Here is a 23,804-nt window from a genome sequence, read left to right as displayed (position 1 = left end):
AATAGCCAAATTGACCAAGCAGAAGAAAGGATATTAGAGTTCAAAGATGAACTCAACGAAATAAAATGAGAAGACAAGATTAGAGAAAAAAGGATAAAAAGAAATGAACAAAGTCTCCAAGAAATATGGGACTATGTGAAAAGGCCTAATCTACGTGTGATAGGTGTACCTGAATGTGATGGAGAGGATGAATTCACGCTGGAAAATACTCATCAGGATATTATCCAGGAAAACTTCCCCAACCTAACAAAGCAGGGCAATATTCAAGTCCAAGAAATAAAGAGAACACCACAAAGATATTCGTCAAGAAGAGCAACCCCAAGGCACATAATCATCAGATTCACCAGGGTTGAAATGAAGGAGAAAATGCTAAGGGCAGCCAGAGAGAAAGGTCGGGTTACCCACAAAGGGAAGCCCATCAGACTCACAGCAGATCTCTCAACAGAAACCCTAAAAGCCAAAAGAGAGTGGGGGCCAATATTCAACATCCTCAAAGAAAAGAACTTTCAACCCAGAATTTCATATCCAGCCAAACTAAGCTTCATAAGCAAAGGGGAAGTAAAATCCTTCATGAACAAGCAATTACTCAGAGATTTCATCACCACCTGGCCTGCTTTACAAGATCTCCTGAAAGAGGCACTAAACATAGAAAGGAACAACCAGTACCAGCCACTCCAAAGACATATCAACTGGTAAAGAGCATCGACACAATGAAGAAACTACATCAACTAATAGGCAAAACAGCCAGCTAGCATCAAAATGGCAGGATCAAATTCACACATAACAACATAAACCACAAATGTAAACAGGCTAAACAACGCAATCAAAAGACACAGACTGGCAAATTGGATAAAAAGCCAAACCCTGGCCGGGCACGGTGGCTCATGCCTGTAATCCTAGCATTTTGGGAGGTCAACGTGGGTGGATCACCTGAGTCAGGAGTTCAAGACCAGGCTATTTATGACAAACCCACAGCCAATATCATACTGAATGGGCAAAAACTGGAAGCATTCCCTTTGAAATCTGGCACTAGACAAGCATGCCCTCTCTCACCATTCCTACTCAATGTAGTATTGGAAGTTATAGCCAGAGCAATCAGGCAAGAAAAAGAAATAAAGGGTATTCAATTAGGAAAGGAGGAAGTCAAACTGTCTCTATCTGCAGACAACATGATTATATATTTAGAAGACCCCATCGCCTCAGCCCAAAATCTCCTGAAACTGATAAGCAACTTCAGCAAAGTCTCAGGATACAAAATCAATGTGCAAAAATCACATGCATTCCTATACTCCAATAACAGACTAAAAGACAGCCAAATCAAGAACAAACTGCTATTCACAATTGCTACAAAGAGAGTAAAATACCTAGGAATACAACTAACAAGAATGTAAAGGACCTCTTCAAGAAGAACTACAAGCCACTGCTCAACGAAATAAGAGGGGACACAAACAGATGAAGAAACATTCCATGCTCATGGTTAGGAAGAATCAATATTGTGAAAATGGACATATTGCCCCAACTAATTTAGATTCAACGCTATCCCCATCAAGTAACTAATGACCTTCTTCACAGAACTGGAAAAAACCACCTTAAACTTCATATGGAACCAAAAGAGAGCCCGCATAGCCAAGTCAATTCTAAGCAAAAAGAACAAAGCGGGGGGCATCACACTACCAGACTTCAAACTATACTACAAGGCTACAGTAATCAAAATGGTACCAGCATGGTACTGGTACCAAAACAGAGATATAGACCAATGGAACAGAACAGAGGCCTCGGAGGCAACGCCACACATCTACAACCATCTGATCTTTGACAAACCTCACAAAAAAAAAGCAATGGGGAAAGGATTCCCTGTTTAATAAATGGTGTTGGGAAAACGGGATAGCCATGTGCACAAAGCAGAAACTGGACCCCTTCCTGACACCTTACATTAAAATTAACTCCAGGTGGATTAAAGACTTACACATAATACCTAACATAATAAAAACCCTAGAAGAAAACCTAGGTAAAACCATTCAGGACATAGGCATAGGCAAGGACTTCATGACTAAAACACCAAAAACACTGGCAACAAAAGCCAAAATAGATAAATGGGACCTAATCAAACTCCACAGTTTCTGCACAGCAAAAGAAACAGTCATTAGAGTGAATTGGCAACCAACAGAATGGGAAAGCATTTGTGCAATCTACCCATCTGACAAAGGGTTAATATCCAGAATCTACAAAGAACTAAAACAGATTTACAAGAAAAAAACAAGCCCATTCAAAAGTGAGCAAAGGATATGAACAGACACTTTACAAAAGAAGACATATATGAGGCCAACAAACATGAAAAAATGCTCATCATCACTGGTCATTAGAGAAATGCATATCAAAACTACATTGAGATACCATCTCACGCCAGTTAGAATGATGATAATTAAAAATCTGGAGACAACAGATGCTGGACAGGATGTGGAGAAATAGGAACACTTTTACACTGTTGGTGGGAGTGTAAATTAGTTCAACCATTGTGGAAGACAATGTGGTAATTCCTCAAGGACCTAGAAACAGAAATTCCATTTGACCTAGCAATCCCATTACTGGGTATATATCCAAAGAATTATAAATTGTTCCGTTATAAGGGCACATGCACACGAATGTTCATTGCAGCACTGTTTACAATAGCAAAGACTTCGAGCCAACCCAAATGCCTATCAATGATAGACTGGACAGGAAAAATGTGGCACATATACACCATGGAATACTATGCAGCCATCAAAAATGATGAGTTCATGTCCTTTGTAGGGACACAGATGAACCTGGAAACCATCATTCTCAGCGAACTGACACAACAACAGAAAATCAAACACCACATGTTCTCACTCATAGGCGGGTGTTGAACAATGAGAACACATGGACACAGGGAGGGGAGCATCACACACTGGGGTCTGTGGGAGGGAAACAGGGGAGGGACAGCCGGGGTGGGGAGTTGGAGGGGATAACATGGGGAGAAATGCCAGATATAGGTGATGGGGAGGAAGGCAGCAAACCATACTGCCATGTGTGTACCTAAGCAATAATCTTACATGTTCTTCACATGTACCCCAAAACCTAAAATGCAATTTAGAAAGCAAAAAAAAACTTCTCTATAAAAATATGTAGCCCAATAAAATGGAAAATAAATAAAGAACATGATTTTTTTTTCTTTAAGACAGAGTCTCACTGACTCACTGTCACTCAGGCTAGAGTATAATGGCATGATCTTGCCTCACTGCAACCTCTGCCTCCCAAGTTCAAGGGATTCTCCTGCTTCAGCCTCTTGAGTAGCTGGGATTACAGGCATACACCACCATGACTGGCTAATTTTTGTATTTTTAGTAGCGACGAGGTTTCACCATGTTGGCCAGGCTGATGGATCAAACTCCCGACCAAAGGTGATACACCTGCCTCAGCCTGCCAAAGTGCTAGGATTACCGATGTTAGCCACCGCACCCGGCCATTAATGGTATTTTTATATACATTACCTGTACATTTTCATTTGTATTTTGACCAGATGGGATAGTTCCTTCATGGCAGTATGGGCTATTCTTGTGAGGCTCTCTGGTGTTCTCTCCCATTGACTGTGATTTGATAAAAAATCTCTCCTCAAGATTTTTGTTGCTGTCTTCAACATCACCACATCCTCTTAGGTTTGATTCTTGGCTTCCCCCTAAGCGCACAGACTGAGACTGCTGTAGAAGTTGTTGTGTATTGGGGAGGTTAGCAAAGGATGATCCTACTATTTGCATTAGGCTCATGAAGTTGATCTGCTGCAGCTTGAATGAAACAAAAATTGAAGTGATATCTTAAAATATAACAAAAACAATCTAAGGAATCAACAATAATCATCTGAATATTCTACAATGGTCACACCTTTGTCTTAGTATCTGTGAGAATCATGATTGCTGAGCAGCAGACATAGTCAGGGAAATTTTTTTAAAAGGGAGAGGAAAAAAATGGTAACTTCCTGTCAACTGACATACAAATACGAATGAAACTTGGGACTATTTGTAAACAGTTTATAGTATTCACTTTCCATAAACATCTCAGGGATCAAAAGAGTGGGATAAAGACAGATTCCAAGAATAAGTGTATTTTGAATAGTTTTCAGAAATAAGCAGAAAGCAGTACACAGGTGAAGGGCAAGGAATTCCCTTGGAAAGGCTGACTAGGTGAAAGTAAAGTGAGACACCAGTGGTCCCCAAACTCTGCTGCACTTTACAATCACCTGAGAAGTATTCATAAGTCCCGATGACCAGGTCACTCGCTACCAATAACACCACAATGTCTAGGGATAGGAACCAGCATATGTATTCATTAAGATGACCAGGTTATTTCAATGTCCAGAAAAGCCTGGGAAACACTAGCATAGATATTGGCTTAGGTGGAACAGGAGATTTATAGCAGGGATAATGAAAAATTGACTAGTTTAGTAGTTCTCAAACTTCAGCATGCATCACAATTACCTGGAGGACTTAAACCACTCTCCTGATCCCGATCCCAACTTTCTGATTCAACAGGTCTAGGATAGGGGCATGAGAATTTGTATTTCGGAGATCTAAGTATGTTGATACTGTTCATACAGGCATCACACTTTGAGAACCACTAGACTTGTGAAAGTAAGGCCAGAAAAGAGAGAAGGTAAAAACTTCAAAGTGAAGTTTTTGAAGGCCAACAGAAGAATTTGCATTTGATAGAACAAACCAATAGGGAAACAGCTTTTCAAAAATGTAGTTTTCTTTTAATTATAAAGTAAATATACACTTATAGAAAAAAACATTTTAAAAATAAAATATCATTCATAATTCTACCCTCAAAAATAATGAGCACCGACATTTTAGTTTATTTCCTTTCTTTGTCTAGCTATCTATTGAATCTATGTACAAGACAAGGTCTCACCTTGGTACCCAGACTGGAGTGCAGCGGCCTGATCATAGCCCACTGTAACCTCAAATTCCTGGGCTCAAAGCCTCCTCCCACCTCAGCCTGCCGAGTAGCTTAGGCCACAGGCATGTGCTACCATGCCTGGATAATGGTTTTTTTGTTTGTTTGTTTTTTGGAGAGATAAGGTCTTGCTATGTTGCCCAGGCTGGTCTCAAATTCCTGGCCTCAAGCAATCCTCCCACCTCAGCCTCCCAAACCACTAGGATTAAAGTCGTGAACCACCTCTTATAAAATGCAAAACTATAAAGAGCTTGGCCTCTTTATGTTTTTAAAACAAGATTGATATCATATATTATACAAATTTGTTCCTGAAATTTACTAAAGATTTTTAAATAGGTGAATAAGATTATTAAAATTATACATGAAGAAAGGGCCCTAGAAAATGCAAATAGAATACAATGGAAGTATGAAACTGAGAATCTAAGGTTAGCCACTGCTATAGAAATAACAACTGGCTATACAGACATATAGCATGGGCAAAAAATTCAAGAGGGCATAGTAAAACATTGGGTAAGGATTGTGAAAGAAGGCAAAGATGGCTGGGTGTGGTGGCTCATGCCTATACTCCCAGAACTTTGGGAGGCCAAGGTGGGCGAACCACCTGAGGTCGAGAATGCAAGACCAGCCTGACCAACATGGAGAAACCCTGTCTCTACTAAAAATACAAAATCAGCCGGGCACGGTGGCACATGCCTGTGATCCCAGCTGCTCAGGAAGTTGAGGCAGGAGAATCCCTTGAACCCAGGAGGCAGAGACTGCGGTGAGCCAAGATGGTGCTACTGCATTCCAGCCTGAGCAACAGGAGCAAAACTCCGTCTCAAAAAAAAAAAAAAGAAGGCAAAGATGACTTTTGAAGATAGTGATTCTTAATCTTTTGTGTGCATCAGAATTATCTGGAGAACTTGTTAAATGTATAGGACAGTGACCAGTAAAGTCCCCAAGTAATCCATCCAACATTTTGAGAGACGCTTCTAAAACTTTAAGGTAGTAGAATAGGTGGTGCTACTAAATAGAAAAATGAAAGAAGGGACTGGGAGAATAAGAATAAAATCAGTTTCAGTAAATTTCATGGGACAGGGGAGATGCTGGACAGCTATTCTTAAAGAGAAAATTAGTGCAGCTGGGCACAGTGGCTCACACCTGTAATCCTAGCACTTTCGGAGGCCGAGGTGGGCAGATCACCTGACGTCAGGAGTTCCAGATCAGCCTGGACAACATGGTGAAACTCCATCTCTAGTAAAAATATAAAAATTAGCCAGGCGTGGTGGCGCACACATATATAATCCCAACTACTCAGGAGGCTGAGGCAGGCGATGCTTAAACCCAGGAGGTGGAGGCTGCACTCCAGCCTGGGCAGCAGAGTGAGATTCGGTCTCAAAAAATGAAAATTTAAAAGATTAAAAAAAAAAAGAAAATTAGTGCCAAGGATCATCAGTATGGAAATGGTATATATTACATCACATAAAACAATATGGAAGTAAATGTAGGACAAATGAGCAGAAGATTAGATCTGAGGGTAACTAATGTTTCTAAAAATGTAAATTTAAAAAAAAAGGTAAATAATTAACCATTGTTATTCAACAGAAAAAAAAAGGGGGGGGAAGATCCAAGATGGCCGTTTAGGAAAAGCTCGAAGTTGCAGCTCCCAGTGAAAGCACAGAGGGTGAGTGGACGCTGCATTTTTATTGCCCATGGACTAGGATATTCCCAGGCGGAGGAGCCCCACGGGTCACCAGCACTGCTGTTTTGGCTGGTGCGGAACTTTTGGTCCGCACGGCTGCTTTGCCCTGCATGGCTGCTTTGCCCAGCACGGCTGCTTTGTCGGCGCCCTGGTGCGCGCTTCTCCATACAAAATACACTGGTCCGGGTGCCCTTCTGGCTGGCGATTGGAGACCCAGGAAGTCACCCATCCATCTGATTAAAGAGGGGACTGAACAGTGAGCCAGGCCAGGAGATTCCTAGGCAAAAAAAGTACCACGAATCTCAGCGCCGCTGTTTAAGCCAGCACAGTGAGTCGCCGCAGGGGAAATCACACAGATCCCCGCACCCTTTCAACAGGCGACTGGGATAGAGTTGCTTGTTAAACTAAAAAAGAAAAAAAAGGCTCTGAGGCAGGGAGCCAGCTGATCAGGCTCGGCTGGTCCCACCCCCACAAAAGAACAGCAATCAGCAACTCTCTGGATTGAGAGTTTCACAGCAAGCGCAGCTGAACCCGGGACGGTCCAGCTCTGTGGGGGAGGGTCGTCCACCATTACCAAGGCACTTCACCACTACGGAGGTAGTCCACCATTGCTGAGGCAGCCTGCGGTTGCCAAGGCAACTCGCCATTGCCGAGGCTGCCTGCCGTTGCCAAGGCAACCCGCCATTGCCAAGGCAACCTGCCATTACATAGAGAGTAGGCCAATACAGAGGCGGGCCACCATTGCCGAGGCACTTCTAACTACACCCATATAAACAAGACTGCAGGGAAGTTCACACGGCAGCTGGGCAGAGCCCACAGCAGCACAGCAAAGCCTCTGCAGCCAGACAGTGACCAGGCTGCCGCCTTACTGGACAGGGCAGCCCTGAAAAAAAAAGGCAGCAGCACAATGGAAACTCATAAATAAAGGCCTAACTCCCGGGGACAGAGCACCTGGGAACAAAAAGCGGTTTTTGAGTTCTGCTGCAGCAGACATAAACGTACCTGCCCAGCAGCTCCGAATGAACAACGGAGCTCACAGCTCAGCACCTGAGCTCCTATAAAGGACAGACTGTCTCCTCAAGCAGCTCCCAGGCCCCTGTATATCCAAAGAGTCACCTCATAAAGGAAAGCTCAGACTGACATTTGGCGGGTATCCTTCAGGGACAAAGATAGCAGAAAAAGAAACTGGTAGAAACCCTTATGGTTCTGCAGCTGCCGCAGGCAATCCCCAGCCAAGCAGGGCCTGGAGTGGACCTCAGCAGTCCTACAACAGAGGGGCCAGATTGTTAGAAGGAAAACTAAGAAACAGAAATAACCTCATCATCAACAAACAGAACGTCCACTCAGAGACCCAATCTGAAAGTCAGCAACTACAAAGACGACAGGTAGATATATCCATAAAGATGGAAAGAAACCATCACAAAAAGGATGAAAACACCCGAAACCAGAACACCTCTCCTCCTACAAGGGATCATAACTCCTCACCAGCAAGGGAACAAGGTTGAATGGAGAACGAGTGTGACGAAATGACAGAATCATACTTCAGAAGGTGGGTAGTAAGAAACTTCTGTGAACTAAAAGAACATGTTCTAACACAATGCAAAGAAGCTAAGAACCTTGAAAAAAGATTTGATGAAATGCTAACGAGAATGGACAAATTAGAAAGGAATATAAGTGAATTGATGGAGCTGAAAAACACAACACGAGAACTTCACGAAGGATGCACAAGTTGCAAGAGGTGAATTGACCAAGCAGAAGAAAGGATATCAGAGATCTAAGATCAACTCAATGAAATAAAATGGGAAGGCATAATTAGAGAAAAAAAGGGTAAAAAGCTATCAACAAAGTCTCCAAGAAAACTGGGACTATGCGAAAAGACCTAATCTACCTTTGATAGGTGTACCTGAATGCGAGGAAGACAATGAATCCGAGCTGGAAAATACTCTTCAGGATATTATCTAGGAAAACTTCCCCAACCTAGCAAGGCAGGCCAATATTAAAGTCCAGGGAATGTAGAGAGCACCACAAAGATATTCCTCACAAAGAACAACCCCAAGGCACATAATCGTCAGATTCACCAGGGTTGAAATGAAGGAGAAAATGCTAAGGGCAGCCAGAGAGAAAGGTCGGGTTACCCACAAAGGGAAGCCCATCAGACTCACAGCAGATCTCTCAACAGAAACCCTAAAAGCCAAAAGAGAGTGGGGGCCAATATTCAACGTCCTCAAAGAAAAGAACTTTCAACCCAGAATTTCATATCCAGCCAAACTAAGTTTCATAAGCAAAGGGGAAGTAAAATCCTTCATGAACAAGCAATTACTCAGAGATTTCATCACCACCAGGCCTGATTTACAAGAGCTCCTGAAAGAGGCTCTACACATACAAAGGAACAACCAGTACCAGCCACTCCAAAAACATGACAAATGGTAAAGAGCATCAACGCAATGAAGAATCTGCATCAACTAATAGGCAAAACAGCCAGCTAGCACCAAAATGGCAGTATCAAATTCACACATAACAATATTAACCCTAAATGTAAATGGACTAAATGCCCCCAATCAAAAGACACAGACTGGCAAATTGGATAAAAAGCCAAAACCCATCGGTGTGCTGTATCCAGGAAACCCATCTCACATGCAAGGATACAAAAAGGCTCAAAATAAAGGGATAGAGGAAGACTTACCAAGCAAATGGAGAGCAAAAAAAAGCAGGAGTTCCAATTCTCATTTCTGATAAATTAGACTTTAAAGCACCAAAGATCAAAAGAGACAAAGAAGGACATTACATAATGGTAAAAGGATCAATGCAACAAGAAGAGCTAATGATCCTAAACATATACACACCCAATACATAAGGCAAGTTCTTAATGGCTTACAAAGAGACTTAGACTCCCACACAATTATAGTGGGAGACTTTAACACCCCATTGTCAATATTAGACAGATCAACAAGACAGAAAATTAACAAGGATATCCAGGACTTGAACTCAGGCCTGAACCAAGCTAACCTAATAGACATTTACAGAACTCTCCACCCCAAATCCACAGAATATACAGTCTTCTCAGCACCACATCACACCCACTCTAAAATTGACCACATAATTGGGAGTAAATCACTCCCAGAAAATGCAAAAAAAATGAAATCATAACAAACCGTCTCTCAGACCGCAGTGCAATCAAGTTAGAACTCAGAATTCAAAAACTAACTCAGAACCGCACAGCTTCATGGAAACTGAACAACATGCTCTTAAATGTTGACTGGATAAACAATGAAATGAAGGCAGAAATAAAGATGTTCTTCGAAACAAACGAGAATAAAGACACAACATAGCAGAATCTCTGGGACACATTTAAAGCAGTCTCTAGAGGAAAATAAATAGCAATAAGTGCCCACATGAGAAGCAAGGAGAGATCTAAAATTGACACCCTATCTTCAAAATTGAAAGAACTAGAGGAGCAAGATCAAAAAAACTCAAAACCTAGCAGAAGACAAGAAATAGCTAAGATCAGAGCAGAACTGAAGGAGATAGAGACACAAAAAACGCTTCAAAAAAAATCAATAAATCCAAGAGCTGGTATTTTGAAAAGATCAACAAAATAGACCACTAGCCAGATTAATAAAAAAGATAAGAGAGAATAACCAAATTGATGCAATAAAAAACAATAAAGGGGATATCACCACAGATTCCACAGAAATTCAAAAAATCATCAGAGATTATTACAAACAACTCTATGCACATAAACTAGTAGACCTGGAAGAAATGGATAAATTCCTGGACACTTGCCTCCTCCCAAGCCTAAAACAGGAAGAAGCCGAAACCTTGAACAGACCCATAACAAGGTCTGAAGTTGAGGCAGCAATTAAGAGCCTACCACCCAAAAAAAGCCCAGGTCCAGATTGGTTCACAGCCGAATTCTACCATACATACAAAGAGGAGCTGGTACCATTCCTTCTGAAACTATTCCAGATAATCCAAAAAAAGGGAATCCTTCCCAAATCATTTTATGAGACCAACATCATCCTGATACCAAAACCTGGCAGAGACTTACAAGAAAAGAAAACTTCAGGCCAATATCCATGAAGAACATAGACGCAAAAATATTCAATAAAATACTGGCAAGCCAGTTGCAACAGCACATCAAAAAGCTTCTTCACCATGATCAAGTAGGCTTCATCCCAGAGATGCAAGGCTAGTTCAACATACGCAAGTCTGTAAATGTAATTCACCACATAAACAGAACCAAAGACAAAAAACACATGATTATCTCAATTGTTGCAGAGAAGGCCTTTGACAAAATTCAACAGCCCTTTATGCTAAAAACCCTCAATAACCTAGGTATTGACAGAATGTATCCTAACATAATAAAATCTATTTACCACAAACCAACAGCCAATATCACACTGAATGGGCAAAAACTGGAAGGATTCATTTGAAATCTGGCACTAGACAAGGATGCCCTCTCTCACCACTCCTATTCATTATAGCACTGGAAGTTCTAGCCAGGGCAATCAGGCAAGAAAAAGAAATAAAGGGTATTCAAATAGGAAAGGAGGAAGTCAAATTGTCTCTATTTATAGACGACACAATTGTATATCTAGAAGACCCCATCGTCTCAGCCCCAAATCTCCTGAAACTGATAAGCAACTTCAGCAAAGTCTCAGGATACAAAATCAATGTGCAAAAATCACATGCATTCCTATACACCAATAACAGAGTTAAAGAGAGCAACATCAAGAATGAACTGCCATTCACAATTGCTACAAAGAGAATAAAATACCTAGGAATACAACTAACAAGGAACGTAAGGAACTCTTCAAGGAGCACTACAAGCCACTGCTCAACGAAATAAGAGAGGACACAAACAGATGGAGAAACATTCCATGTTCATGGTTAGGAAGAATCAATATTGTGAAAATGGCCATACTGCCCAAAGTAATTTACAGATTCATCGCTATCCCCATCAAGTTACCAATGACCTTCTTCACAGAACTGGAAAAAACCACCTTAAACTTCATATGGAACCAAAAGAGAGCCCACATAGCCAAGTCAATTCTAAGCAAAAAGAACAAAGCAGGAGGCATCACACTACCGGACTTCAAACTATACTACAAGGCTACAGTAATCAAAACAGCATGGTACTGGTACCAAAACAGAGATATGGACCAATGGAACAGAACAGAGGTCTCGGAGGCAACACAACATATCTACAACCATCTGATCTTTGACAAACCTCACAAAAACAAGCAATGGGGAAAGGATTCCCTGTTTAATAAATGGTGTTGGGAAAACGGGCTAGCCATGTGCACAAAGCAGAAACTGGACCCCTTCCTGACACCTTACATTAAAATTAAGTCCAGATGGATTAAAGACTTAAAGATAAGACCTAAAACCATAAAAACCCTAGAAGAAAATCTAGGCAAAACCATTCAGGACATAGGCGTAGGCAAGGACTTTATGACCAAAACACCAAAAGCATTGCCAACAAAAGCCAAAATAGACAAATGGGACCTAATCAAACTCCACAGCTTCTGCACGGCAAAAGAAACAGTCATTAGAGTGAATCGGCAACCAACAGAATCGGAAAAAATTTTGCAGTTTACCCATCTGACAAAGGGCTGATATCCAGAATTTACAAAGAACTAAAACAGATTTACAAGAAAAAAACAAATAAACCCATTCAAAAGTGGGCAAAGGATATCAACAGATACTTTACAAAAGAAAACATACATGAGGCCAACAAACATGAAAAAATGCTCATCATCAGAGAAATGCAAATCAAAACTACACTGAGATACCATCTCATGCCAGTTAGAATCGCGATCATTAAAAAATCTAGATACAACAGATGCTGGAGAGGATGTAGAGAAATAGGAACACTTTTACACTGTTGGTGGGAGTGTAAATTAGTTCAACCATTGTGGAAGACAGTGTGGCGATTCCTCAAGGACCTAGAAATAGAAATTCCATTTGACCCAGCAATCCCATTATTTAGTATATTTCCAAAGGATTATAAATCATTCTACCATTAGGACACGTGAACATGAATGTTCATTGCAGCACTGTTTACAATAGCAAAGACCTGGAACCAACCCAAATGCCCATCGATAATAGACTGGACAGGGAAAATGTGGCACATATACACCATGGAATATTATGCAGTCATCAAAAATGATGAGTTTGTGTCCTTTGTAGGGACATGGATGAACCTGGAAACCATCATTGTCAGCAAACTGACACAAGAGCAGAAGATCGAACACTGCATGTTCTCACTCATAGGCGGGTGTTGAACAATGAGAACACATGGACACAGGGAGGGGAGCACTACACACTGGGGTCTGTTGGGGGGAAATAGGGGAGGGACGGTGGGGGGTAGGGAATTGGGGAGAGATAGCTTGGGGAGAAATGCCAGATATTGGTGATGGGGAGGAAAGCAGCAAATCACACTGCTACATGTGTACCTATGCAACAATCTTGCATGTTCTTCACATGTACCCCAAAACCTAAAATGCAATAAAATAAATTTAAAAAAAAGAAAAAGAAGAAAAAAATATAGCCAGGTATGATAAAGTCAAAGTGAATAGTAATTTGAAATGCAGCTGACGGTTTCAACTCAAGCACAATAAATATGGATAAGAAATATGTGATAGTGTCAATTGGAAAATAAGCATCAGATACTTTTGAGTAGGAGCCCACTGACCTGGTTTGATTACTCCCAACCTCACTTTTGTGAGCAGCTGCATCCCAAAGAGCTCAGTAAAAAGAGGTCTTTGTGAGAAGCAGGTAGCTTAGCCTAGACCTATAGGCCCTAGAACTATGAGCCTTTTTTTTCCTAGTAGAGTTGGGGGTCTCGCTATGTTGCCCAACCTGGTTTCAAACTTCTGGCCTCAAGCAATCCTCCTGCCTTGACCTCCCAAAGTGTTGGGATTACAAACGTGAGCCACTGCATCCGACTAGTTACATTTGAATGAAAAATGAAAAGTACCCAAAGCAGAGGAATGCTTGTGATATCATTTTAACTTGTCTGTTTCTGGAAATCTGTTAATATTTTAAAACCCTACATGTACTATATGTAGATTTACTTACTTATATAGAGATGTGCTTACCTGAACTAATTTAAACATTTCATCTTGGAGCATTTGCCTAATGGAATCAGAACAATCTGGTAACTGATCCCTGCATTCATTTCTCTGGGTCTTCTGAGGTGTTGGAACAGGTGTTTGTGAAGCAACATTGACTCCATTTGATATCAGAGGTGGAAGTGAGGAAGATTTGTCTTTATATGTAGAAATCTGTGCACTATGTAGAAAGCATTTAAATAAAAAACATGCATTAATTGACAAAAAACAAACTGAACATGATTTGAATAGTTTGATCCCACTTTTGTCTTCCAATAGAAAGGTTATTCTGGTAGTTTTCTGGAAATTTAAGCCTTAAAGCCTTTCTCTCTAGTGCCTGTCGGCCACCACATACATTTGTCATCAGCTCAATTTTCATCTTTCTTAAGGGACTGTGTAGTCAGTGACGGACCCTTCACATGTTGTTGCATACCCAAGAGCTGACATTTATTTTTACTTGCCTGGTCCCTGTGGACATCTGAATTTGAGACCTGTGCAATCATTCTGATTAGTTGTACAGACTTCATAATTTGTAATTTGGCTCAGGATTATGTTTTTGACTAAAATTAATGATTCAGCATGTTAAGAAAACTAGGGAAAAAATGGGTTAAAAAAGTTAATTCTAGGATAAGTAGAGAAAACTACTGTTTGTCATCATTAAATGTGAAACAACATTATGGTGAACATTTAATTTCCAAGCAAATCTCAGAGTTTAAATGTATAATAAAGCCTAACATAAAATGCTTATTTACAAATAAAAATTAAAGATGAACGCAAGGTCTTGGGGTTTTTTTTAAACAAAATGACTGTTGGGGGATGATTCCTCAAACATAGCAGATATTCAATGTTTTCTACAGTTTATAAACTACGCAAGGGAGCAGGCAATTATCAGATTCAAATAGATCACTGTTTCTAAAAAAGAAAAAAAACTTATTAAATTTCATATAGACTTATTTAGGTTTACACTCAATCTCATTCGGCAATAATATTTGCCTTTTATTGAGTATCTAACATGCTCAATTAAAAAAACTTTATTTGGCAAATTCACAAAAATAGGCATTACAACTGATCTGCCTTTTCTTTTTTTGCCAAAGTGAAAGCTTTGAGTGTTGCTCCTAGAGAATCATGTTTCTCACAGCTGCTGCTAGCCTCCACTGTCCCCAGCTTTCTTAGTTGGGTGACAAGTGAGTCAGCTGCCCAGTGACAGGGATCTCAAGTCGAAAGAGTGAGCTGGGACCAAAGGAGGTTCAGGAGGCACCCTGTGGGGGCTGGGTCCCTGAAGTGTGATGGAAGGGGGTATGAGTTTCAGGCTGGCTCCTCTTCAGGCATTCCTAGTAAAGCCACAAGGGGCTCCAGGGCTGTAGGGGTCTCCTTGGGCACAAGATGGGTACATTCATGCTTGTACAAGTCACTGGCACTCAAGAAAGCCTTGGGACAGTAGGGGCAGGTGTAGTGATTCACTGAGTTGTAGGTACAGCTGGGTTTGCACAACCTAGCCCAGTCTGAGAAGCTCTTGCCAAACTGAGTGCAGGGGAAGGGCTGGATCTGGGTGAGACCACTCATGCAGACACAGTAACATTTCGTGAAGAAGGTCTCCTTGCACAGAGCTGCCCATTTTAAAACAACTTTATTGGGCTTTGCTTTTTACAGGTCTCAATTCTAACCACGTAAAATTTTTCTGAGGTAAAGCTGTGCTATATTTTCCTCCTATTTTGGCAAGATTTCTAAACACTAAACACTCTGTTCAATCTCTGTAAGAGACATTCAAAAGAACTGGTTGAATCTGTTCTATGAGAGAATTAAAAGCATTTCAAACCCTGTAAGAAATCAGTTAGAAGATGAAAATGACCAACAACTTCATATTTCAATAATATATAATTACTTTTTTTTTCAGAAAACACCGTTCTAACATAGTTCCTATATAACTTTAAAATAAAATTGCTAGTGGAAACTCAGTAATGAAAGATATCAGATATGTGTGCTTATGCTGCTCTTTCAATGCTTTATGTTGCTTTCATTTATATTCTTAGTTTTTAGTCAAAAATGTAGCAATTGTTTCAAAAATTGTACAGTCGACATATTTTCACTCTGATTTATTTATATAACACAACAATTTTTAAAAAGTATAGCAGGCAAAACTTCTTACCTAGAAATTTCTGAACTTGTATCTACTTGCATTGATTGAAGAGTGGTATGATCAGGAAATGAAAAGCCTTCAATCATACTATCAATAAAAATTAATAGGTGATTAGGAGGCAAGATATTCTTTGCATTATCTAAGGTATGAGTGATCTATGCTCAGCCATCTTAGAGTCTAAACAACCTCTAATATTCTATAATGTTTAGCTCATAATCACAATCTGTTTACATTTGTCTCCATAGCAATTAGAAAGAGATCTAAGCAAAAGCAAAAAAAATATGTCTGGATGACTTAAAACACCGCTTAAACACTGCTGATTGCTCAGCAATAAATACAACAGAATCCAAAATGAGGGGACATGAGGTTAGCCAAGACCCAAATTTCACCTATAAAAGAGGAAGACACGTTGCTCAGCACACTAGAGCCCACTGTCACATTTGAAACTATAAAGAGGCCAGGCAGAGTGGCTCACACCTGTAGTAATCCTAGCACTGTGTGAGTCCAAGGCAGGGGATCTCTTGAGCTCAGGAGTTTGAGACCAGACTGGGCAACATGGCAAAATCCCATCTCTACAAAAAATACAAAAAAAATTAGCTAGGCATGGTGGTGCACACCTGCAGTCCAAGCTACTGAAGAGGCAGAGGCAGGAGGATGGCTTGATCATGGGAGGCAGAGGTTGCAGTGAACCAAGATTGCGTCACTGCACTCTACCCTGGGCAGCAGAGCAAGACTCTGTTTGCCAAAAAAAAATAAAGAAAAGAAAAGAAAAAAGAAACTGTAAAGATTAGGGTTTGTCTTCTCTCTCTCTCCTTGGGTAATTTTCCTAAGAAATAGTTTTTATGACTAGAAGTATCTAAATTACTTGTAAAGGCACATAGTATTAAATATATTCTTAATGGTCCACAGAAAAACTAAACAAAATTTGTATACTGAAAAGGGAAAGAAAATCTAATTATGTTTCCTTTCTTATCTAAGGGAATTCTAAAATTCTAGAACTTTAAAATTCTAAAGACTTAGAAATCATGTCCAAACTGCAACACCTGAAAACTGCCTTCAGCTCCCCTTGAAGCAATAAGCTAGCTGGCAGTGTATATGTACATCATAACCCTATAGTGTACAGTAATCATCACAACAGTGAAAGATTTTATGTATATATGAAATAATTCATGATTCTTTGATTCAAAAAAATGGAATCTGTGGAAAGTGGTTCCCTAGTTGGCAGCTAAATATACTTTGGCGTATTTACAGCTTTATTTTATTTTGATAAGGCTGACAGTAATGAAAGAACAAAAAGGCATTTTAGATATCACTATTTATTTCACTTGATCAATACACAGAAGTATAACATTTACCAAAAATCATTTTACCATAACTATAAACTGAAGTTACAGTTCACTAGAAACACAGTAGCACCCTAAAACATGTATTGTAAATTGTGATGGAAGAAAAGCTGAAAGCTTCACTGAGGTAACCAAACCAGTGACAATCACTCTCATACTTTTCTCCTCCTTACCTCTTCTGTTCAGTCGATTTTTCCTCCATATTTGTCTCCAGCGGTTCTTCCTTTTGATACTGAACCTCTTCTGTAAACTGCTGTTAAAATTAATAGCACCCAAAAAGAAAACAAGTAAAACAAATAGGTATTACTGTCTTGAGTATTTTGATTTCATATTAGCCACTTAACCAGAGTAACAACAGTCTACAAGTAAGTGAGAAATCAAACAGTAAAATGTACTCCCAGTCCTGCTCTGACCATATCTTTATACTGTGTGAATTGCCTCCAGCCTGTCACACCGGGCTATTGAGCATGCTAAGTTACAAAAACAAGATTGTGTCAGTAGAGTAACACATTGTAAATTATATACACCTAAGACTACACGATTATTAATTTTCCTGCAAAAACAACTATAAAACCAGGAAAATGGAATCCTTTTTAAAAGAACTATTACAAGGCGGGTGGATCACTTGAGGTCAGGAGTTTGAGCTAAGCCTGGCCAACATGGTGAAATTCTGTCTCTACAAAAAATACAAAAAATTAGTCAGGCGTGGTGGTGCGCACCTGTAGTCACAGCTACTTGGAAAGCTGAGGCAGGAGAATTGCTTGAACCTGGGAGACAGAAGCTGGAGTGAGCCAAGATCATGCCACTGCACTCCAGCCTGGGCAATAGAGCAAGACACTGTCTCAAAAATAAAAATAAATAAAAGAATTGTTATAACAGATAGGGCACAGTAGCTCACACCTGTAATCTCAGCACTTTGAAAGGCTGAGGTTAGGAGTTCAAGACCAGCCTAAGCAACATAGCAAGACCCAGTCTAAACAAAAAATTAAAAAAAAAAAAAAATTAACAGGGCATAGTGGTATGCACCTGTAGTCAGTCTCAGCTACTTGGGAGGCTGAGGCAAGAGGATCACTTTATTCCAGGAGTTCCAGGCTGCAGTGAGCCATGATCATGCCACTGCACTCTAACTTAGGCAGAAGAGCAAGACCCCCATCTCAAAACAAAACAGAAGTGTTACAATAATTGGAAATGTCTATGTTCCCCTCTGGAAATTAAGTGTATAGAGTTTTGAGAAAAATAATACCAAAAAGTACATATATGCATAAAAGTATACTACAGCTGAATTATACCTTTTAATTTTTTTATTAAGACAGGGTCTCACTCTGCTGCCCAGGCCACAGCATAGTAGCAAAATATAGCTCACTACAGCCTCAAACTCCTGGAGACAAATGATCCTCCCACCTCAGCCTTCCAAGTAGCTGGGACTATTACAGGTGCATGCCACCATGCCTGGCTATTTTAAAATTTTTTGTAGAGATGGAGTCTTGTTCTCTTGACCAGGCCTGTCTAAAACTCCTGGCGTCAAGCAATCCTCCTGCCTCAACCCTCCCAAAGTGCTGTGATTACAGGGATCAGTTGCCATGCTTGGTCATACTTCTATACTTTTTAAATAAAGACACATTTGCTACTTCTGATTAAATAAATTTACTAAAGCAGTTTATGGCAAGAAAATTTCATTGCCTGAAATTATTAGACATGTTATTACACTGCACTACAATTTCAAGGAAAGAAAAATGCCATACAGCATGGCTATATTCTATAATCCATAGTGCATTTTTAAGAGTTAGCCTTGCTTTGATATACTTAATAACAATGAATAAAAACATGTGTAATTTAAACACTACACAAAATGAAAGATGAATAATTGTAACCACTATTTATTGACTTACTTCTTCTAACTGCTGTGGTAAAGTCATCATGCAAATGGCAAGATTGGGACTTCTGAAACCTCCAACAGATTCTTCGATGTCTTCTAGCAATAAGTGAAGATGAAGAGAAAAATGATCATTTAAAAATAAGCTATTGACTTGTAGACAGCTCAGGGAATATTTCCAGAAACAATATAATGATAGAAATGTTTTCTATTCTTTTTATAAAGACAGTCTTCTAAAACACCTGGAGTCTATTCCACCATCATCAGGTAAATCCCAGATGAGCCTTGAGAGGCCTTATTATTTAGTATGTTTAATTCCATGTAATGCTCTGAGAGCTTCTGTTTTAAGGAAGACTGCTGGGGAGAGGTTTATAGAGTTGGTTTATAGAAATTAAGAGACCATAATTATTATACAAGCAGCACAAGAGGCCCAACAACTGTAAAAGAGCACCAGCATAAAAATACCTTAGATCTTCTTGGTTTTATTAAAACCAAAATTAGAGTTAATATGTTCAATATTTCATAAATATTTAATTCCCTTAATTTTTTATTTTAGGCTATTGTAAACATACTAACAGGTATAAGACTAAATAAGTTATCTCAGATAATATTTACCAATTTCAAATTAATAAAGTCAAAAAGTAGATTATCTAAATGAACTGACCTTTATAGTCTGATATGTGCATATCCATTTCCTCTTGTATAAATGCTTCTACTTTTAAAAGATTCTCATCAATATCTATAAATTCTTTTTTAGTATCATGAATGATGGAAATAATATCATCATTGATTTCTTTTATATCAGAATTTTTTGCTTCAGTTGGCATTCTACTGAAAAACAATGGAGCAACTAAAATCATTACTCATTCTTGGAGATAAAGAGCTGCTTTACATTTAATTCAGTTTTGTTTGTTTGTTTTTTTAAGACGAAGTCTCGCTCTGTCACCCACGCTGGAGTTCAATGGCACGAACTTGGCATAATTCACAGTCTTAAAAACAAAGAACAAACTTTGGTTTCTTAATTATAAAATCTTTTAAAAAAATATTTGATACATAATAGAAGCTCAGTTAAAGATCGTTTAATAAATAACTAAACATCCTGGTTTTTATTTACTCAAACGACTCCAATAATTTCAACTTATCTAAAATTATCATTCTCACAAAGGACTCTTCATGCTATAATGGCTTTTGCCTTGGTATTCAAAGCTTTATCACTCCTAGTATTGCTTCATATATAAAAATGGATTAAAGGATTAGTTCAACTTCTGATATGGGAAATAAGTTGATAAAGGAATTTCTCAGTATGAATTAATTGTTCTCTCAGAAGATATGAGCTAGATGAACAGGGAATAAATACAATTTGCAGTGAACTGTTAAAGCACCTCAGAAAGCTCACTTCCAGTTCCTCTCCTTCAAAAAATGCTCATTCCTTCAACTTTCAAGGATTTGATTCTTCCCTTTAAGCCCAAACGCCATCAAACCAGGTGCCTTCTATTGAAAAAAGACTAAAATCAGCAACTTACTTCAAGATATTTTGACAAGATTTATTCTGACCATTTCTGTCCTCAGTTCCATCTGGAGTTGCTACTGCAACTGAACCACCAGCAACTGTTTTGCTCTCCCTCTCAATATGGGGTCCAATCTGATACCCAGGGTCACGATTTTCTATCATCTAAAGCAAACCATTTACAGTATTTAGTATTTATTGAACCCTTTATTTTTCACCATATTTTGAATTTTTTCATTCTTTCTACAGAAGTTCTGAATAATTCTCTTATTCATTTATCAAATATTTACTGTCTTTCTACAACTCAATATTTGTTGCTGAAGCAATGATCAAGTCTTTATTCTAACTGGAAAAAGCAAATCTGACAACCTAAATAGTATTCAAAAGAAATCAGCCTTACAAATTTTTAAGGCATATTGTCATTGTTTTCAGGCCACAAAACAGTCGCAAAAAAACTGTAATATTCTCATTTCATTCCCTTTGCTATATTATAAAGACATTCAGTAGTTATTTCAAAATGACATAGTAGACAAAAATACACGCAGCTAAAAGCACAAGGTAGGTATCCCTTTTGCCTCACTTAAAATTTCCATATACATTACCTAGAAATACAAATTTCAAGGATGACAAATATCACAGTATCATATAAACTGTATGCCTTATGACAACAGAAACCAGTCTCAAGGGAAAAAAAAAGAGTACTGGTGTGGTGGCTCATGCCTGTAACCCCACAATTTGAGAGGCCAAGGCAGGAAGATCACTTGAGCCAAGGAGTTTGAGACCAGCTTGGGTAACAAAGGGACACCCTGTCTCTATAAAAAAATTCTTAAATTAGCCAGGCATAGTGGCATGAGCCTGCTGTCCCAGCTACTTGGGAGATTCTGGTAGAAGGAACAATTGAGCCCAGGAGGTTGAGGTTACAGGCAGCTGTGATCCCAAGACTGTACTCCAGCCTGCGTGATAAAGCAAGACTCTTGTCTCAAAAAATAAACGAATAAAAAATAAAACAAAATAAATACACACACACACACACACTCATTCACATCCTTAAACTTCGAATAAACTATTTCAGAATAAAGGCATTTACCATTGACTAGGGAAGAAAGAATGGTTAATTAAACACTAACTCCTCTACTGACTCCTATCTGCCTTTCTGGGTTTGTTCTCCAACCTCTTCTGGCCTGAGAGTATAAGAAAAATGATTCCCTAATGGACTTGATGAGACATCAGTAATTAAAACTAAAGAGTTACATAGTCCTTCATCTGAACCAAAACCTGAAACTTAAAGGAGAAATAACATAAGTGTAGTATCACTTAAAATTATCTCCTTCTCTTTTTTCTTTTTTATAAATACACACAAAACTTCAAAACCTCACAGCCTCTTTGAAAGCACTTTCACCTTAACTATTGTTAAGAATTAAAGGAACCACTAGAAGAAAAAAAATAGGTGATATAGATTACAATCAACATTGTCATTAATTTTCTATTAATTAATGATTCTTTAAAAGATGGGAAAATGTAAACATAGTTTGAATTTAAAATGAGAATTCACATTTGTATGTAATAAAAAATTGATATGCTTACCTTAATAATGGCATTTTTTGCCTTATATGTAGCAAAATAGGGTTGTTCCAAAAGCCATAATGATGTAAGAATGGCAGCTGTAGAGGTCTTTACATGAATTACTGGACTGTACTCAGAGGATGACTCAGTTATACCAGAATCACAGAGTAGTCGTCTATTAGACCACCTTATCATCCATTCCAGCAGTCTTCCTATACTGCCAAATGTGTTATTTAGTGCTAAAGGAAGATCTTCTTGAGGATTAATATCATTGCACTGAATAGCTTTGAAAATACATTTTCTAGTTTTAATGTGCTTGGGAGTCCAAAAAATGTGGTTTGATGATCTCTGGATAAGACAGTTCTCTCTAGTGTCAGCTTGTATTCTGTAAATTGACTTCTGTTTTAAACCAAATAATCCTCTCATTCCTTCATTCTTATTGACTTCATTCAAAGGATATTCTAAAAAAGATTTGATCCCTTGATTAACCAGTACTGATGATGAAAGTGCCTGGTTTTCTAAATGTGTGCCATATTCATCATTTAGAGAGGATGATTTTTCTGCTTCAGAGGACTCAGGATCAACAACAAAGCAAGAACCAGCTCTAAACACATTCTGGCTTTTAGTTTTGCCCTGACGTCGTTTCAATGTTGCATGTACATCAAAAAGTACAGAATTAAGTTCATGTTCTCTAAGCTTTTCAGAAAAACTGGTTAGAAATGGAATGCCAGCATCCCTCAAATTAAGTAGGTCTCTTTCAAGAATGTAACTCAAGAAGAGATCAAGGAATTTAATATATTCATCATCATCACGTTCAAATTCCCAAACACCTATTACAGGAAGTGTATTTCGTAATAACTTTTCATGATCTTCTTTCCTTGCAGGATTTTCTTTCTGATTACACATTTTCTTTTTATCAGGGGGCTTACCAATCGATGCTAATTCCATGCAATTTGGGACATTTCTACAGCAAAAAAATTAGACAAAATTAAAGATTATTTAATCATTAAAACTGATCTTAGAATTGACATGAAAAATTCTCTCTATGATTAAGTCATGTTATCTTTTGTGTGCCTCAAAATACAAAACAAAAATCTTTTGTGTTTTTCAAATAAGGGGGTGAGACTAAATGATTTCTAAATGTTTTCAAGAGTGGAACATTTCTGTAAGATCAAAAAAAAAAAACACATTAATATCAAAAGGGAAAATTTGCATTAGAAGAGATTAAAATGTGTCCACAGATATGTCACTATAAAAGAACAAGAATGATTTTTCTATAAGTAAAAAATAGTCTTCTAATGGGTCAGATTTTAGGAATACAAAGTCAACAAAAACTCCAAGTCACTGATACACAACATAATTTAGGATTTCTTGTTTCTCTCTTGCAACTGCCCCGCTCAGCTCCCCTAATATCACATGTAAGAAGCAAGACTGTCCTTTTAAGTTTTACCACACAAAAGTTGGGAACTTTTTCTAAATACTTTTAGCTGCTATGAAACCTGTTGGGCAGATACCTTAACTGCCCAATCACAATTCCTTTTAAATGTTTCTTCTCAACATGGTTCTTAGGACAGAACACAGACCCTTAGTTCCCTCAGTAAGAGAGCAGGTGTTGGC

At 38.7% G+C, this 23,804-nt stretch overlaps 1 protein-coding gene across 5 annotated transcripts in view; it reads right to left on the bottom strand.

Moving 5' to 3' along the window:
• CPLANE1 (ciliogenesis and planar polarity effector 1) overlaps positions 1 to 23,804 on the bottom strand; it is a 162,439-nt gene that overhangs the window by 70,855 nt on the left and 67,780 nt on the right. For all 5 annotated transcript variants that reach the window (XM_032278936.1, XM_032278933.1, XM_032278934.1 and 2 more), the window contains exons 26-33: positions 22,209 to 23,151; positions 20,641 to 20,789; positions 19,782 to 19,948; positions 19,134 to 19,216; positions 17,418 to 17,497; positions 15,911 to 15,988; positions 13,753 to 13,945; positions 3,510 to 3,800 (exon numbers count right to left, since the gene is read on the bottom strand). In XM_032278936.1, the coding sequence (XP_032134827.1) occupies positions 3,510 to 3,800; positions 13,753 to 13,945; positions 15,911 to 15,988; positions 17,418 to 17,497; positions 19,134 to 19,216; positions 19,782 to 19,948; positions 20,641 to 20,789; positions 22,209 to 23,151 (1,984 nt within the window). The remainder of the gene's footprint in view (positions 1 to 3,509; positions 3,801 to 13,752; positions 13,946 to 15,910; positions 15,989 to 17,417; positions 17,498 to 19,133; positions 19,217 to 19,781; positions 19,949 to 20,640; positions 20,790 to 22,208; positions 23,152 to 23,804) is intronic.

The sequence above is a fragment of the Sapajus apella genome, unplaced genomic scaffold (genome assembly GCF_009761245.1).
Source record: "Sapajus apella isolate SASKATOON/1434 unplaced genomic scaffold, GSC_monkey_1.0 scaffold11, whole genome shotgun sequence".
NCBI classification, from domain to species: Eukaryota; Metazoa; Chordata; class Mammalia; order Primates; family Cebidae; genus Sapajus; species Sapajus apella.
Note: the sequence above shows the minus strand (reverse complement) of the source record. Positions and strands in the feature narration are given on the sequence as shown.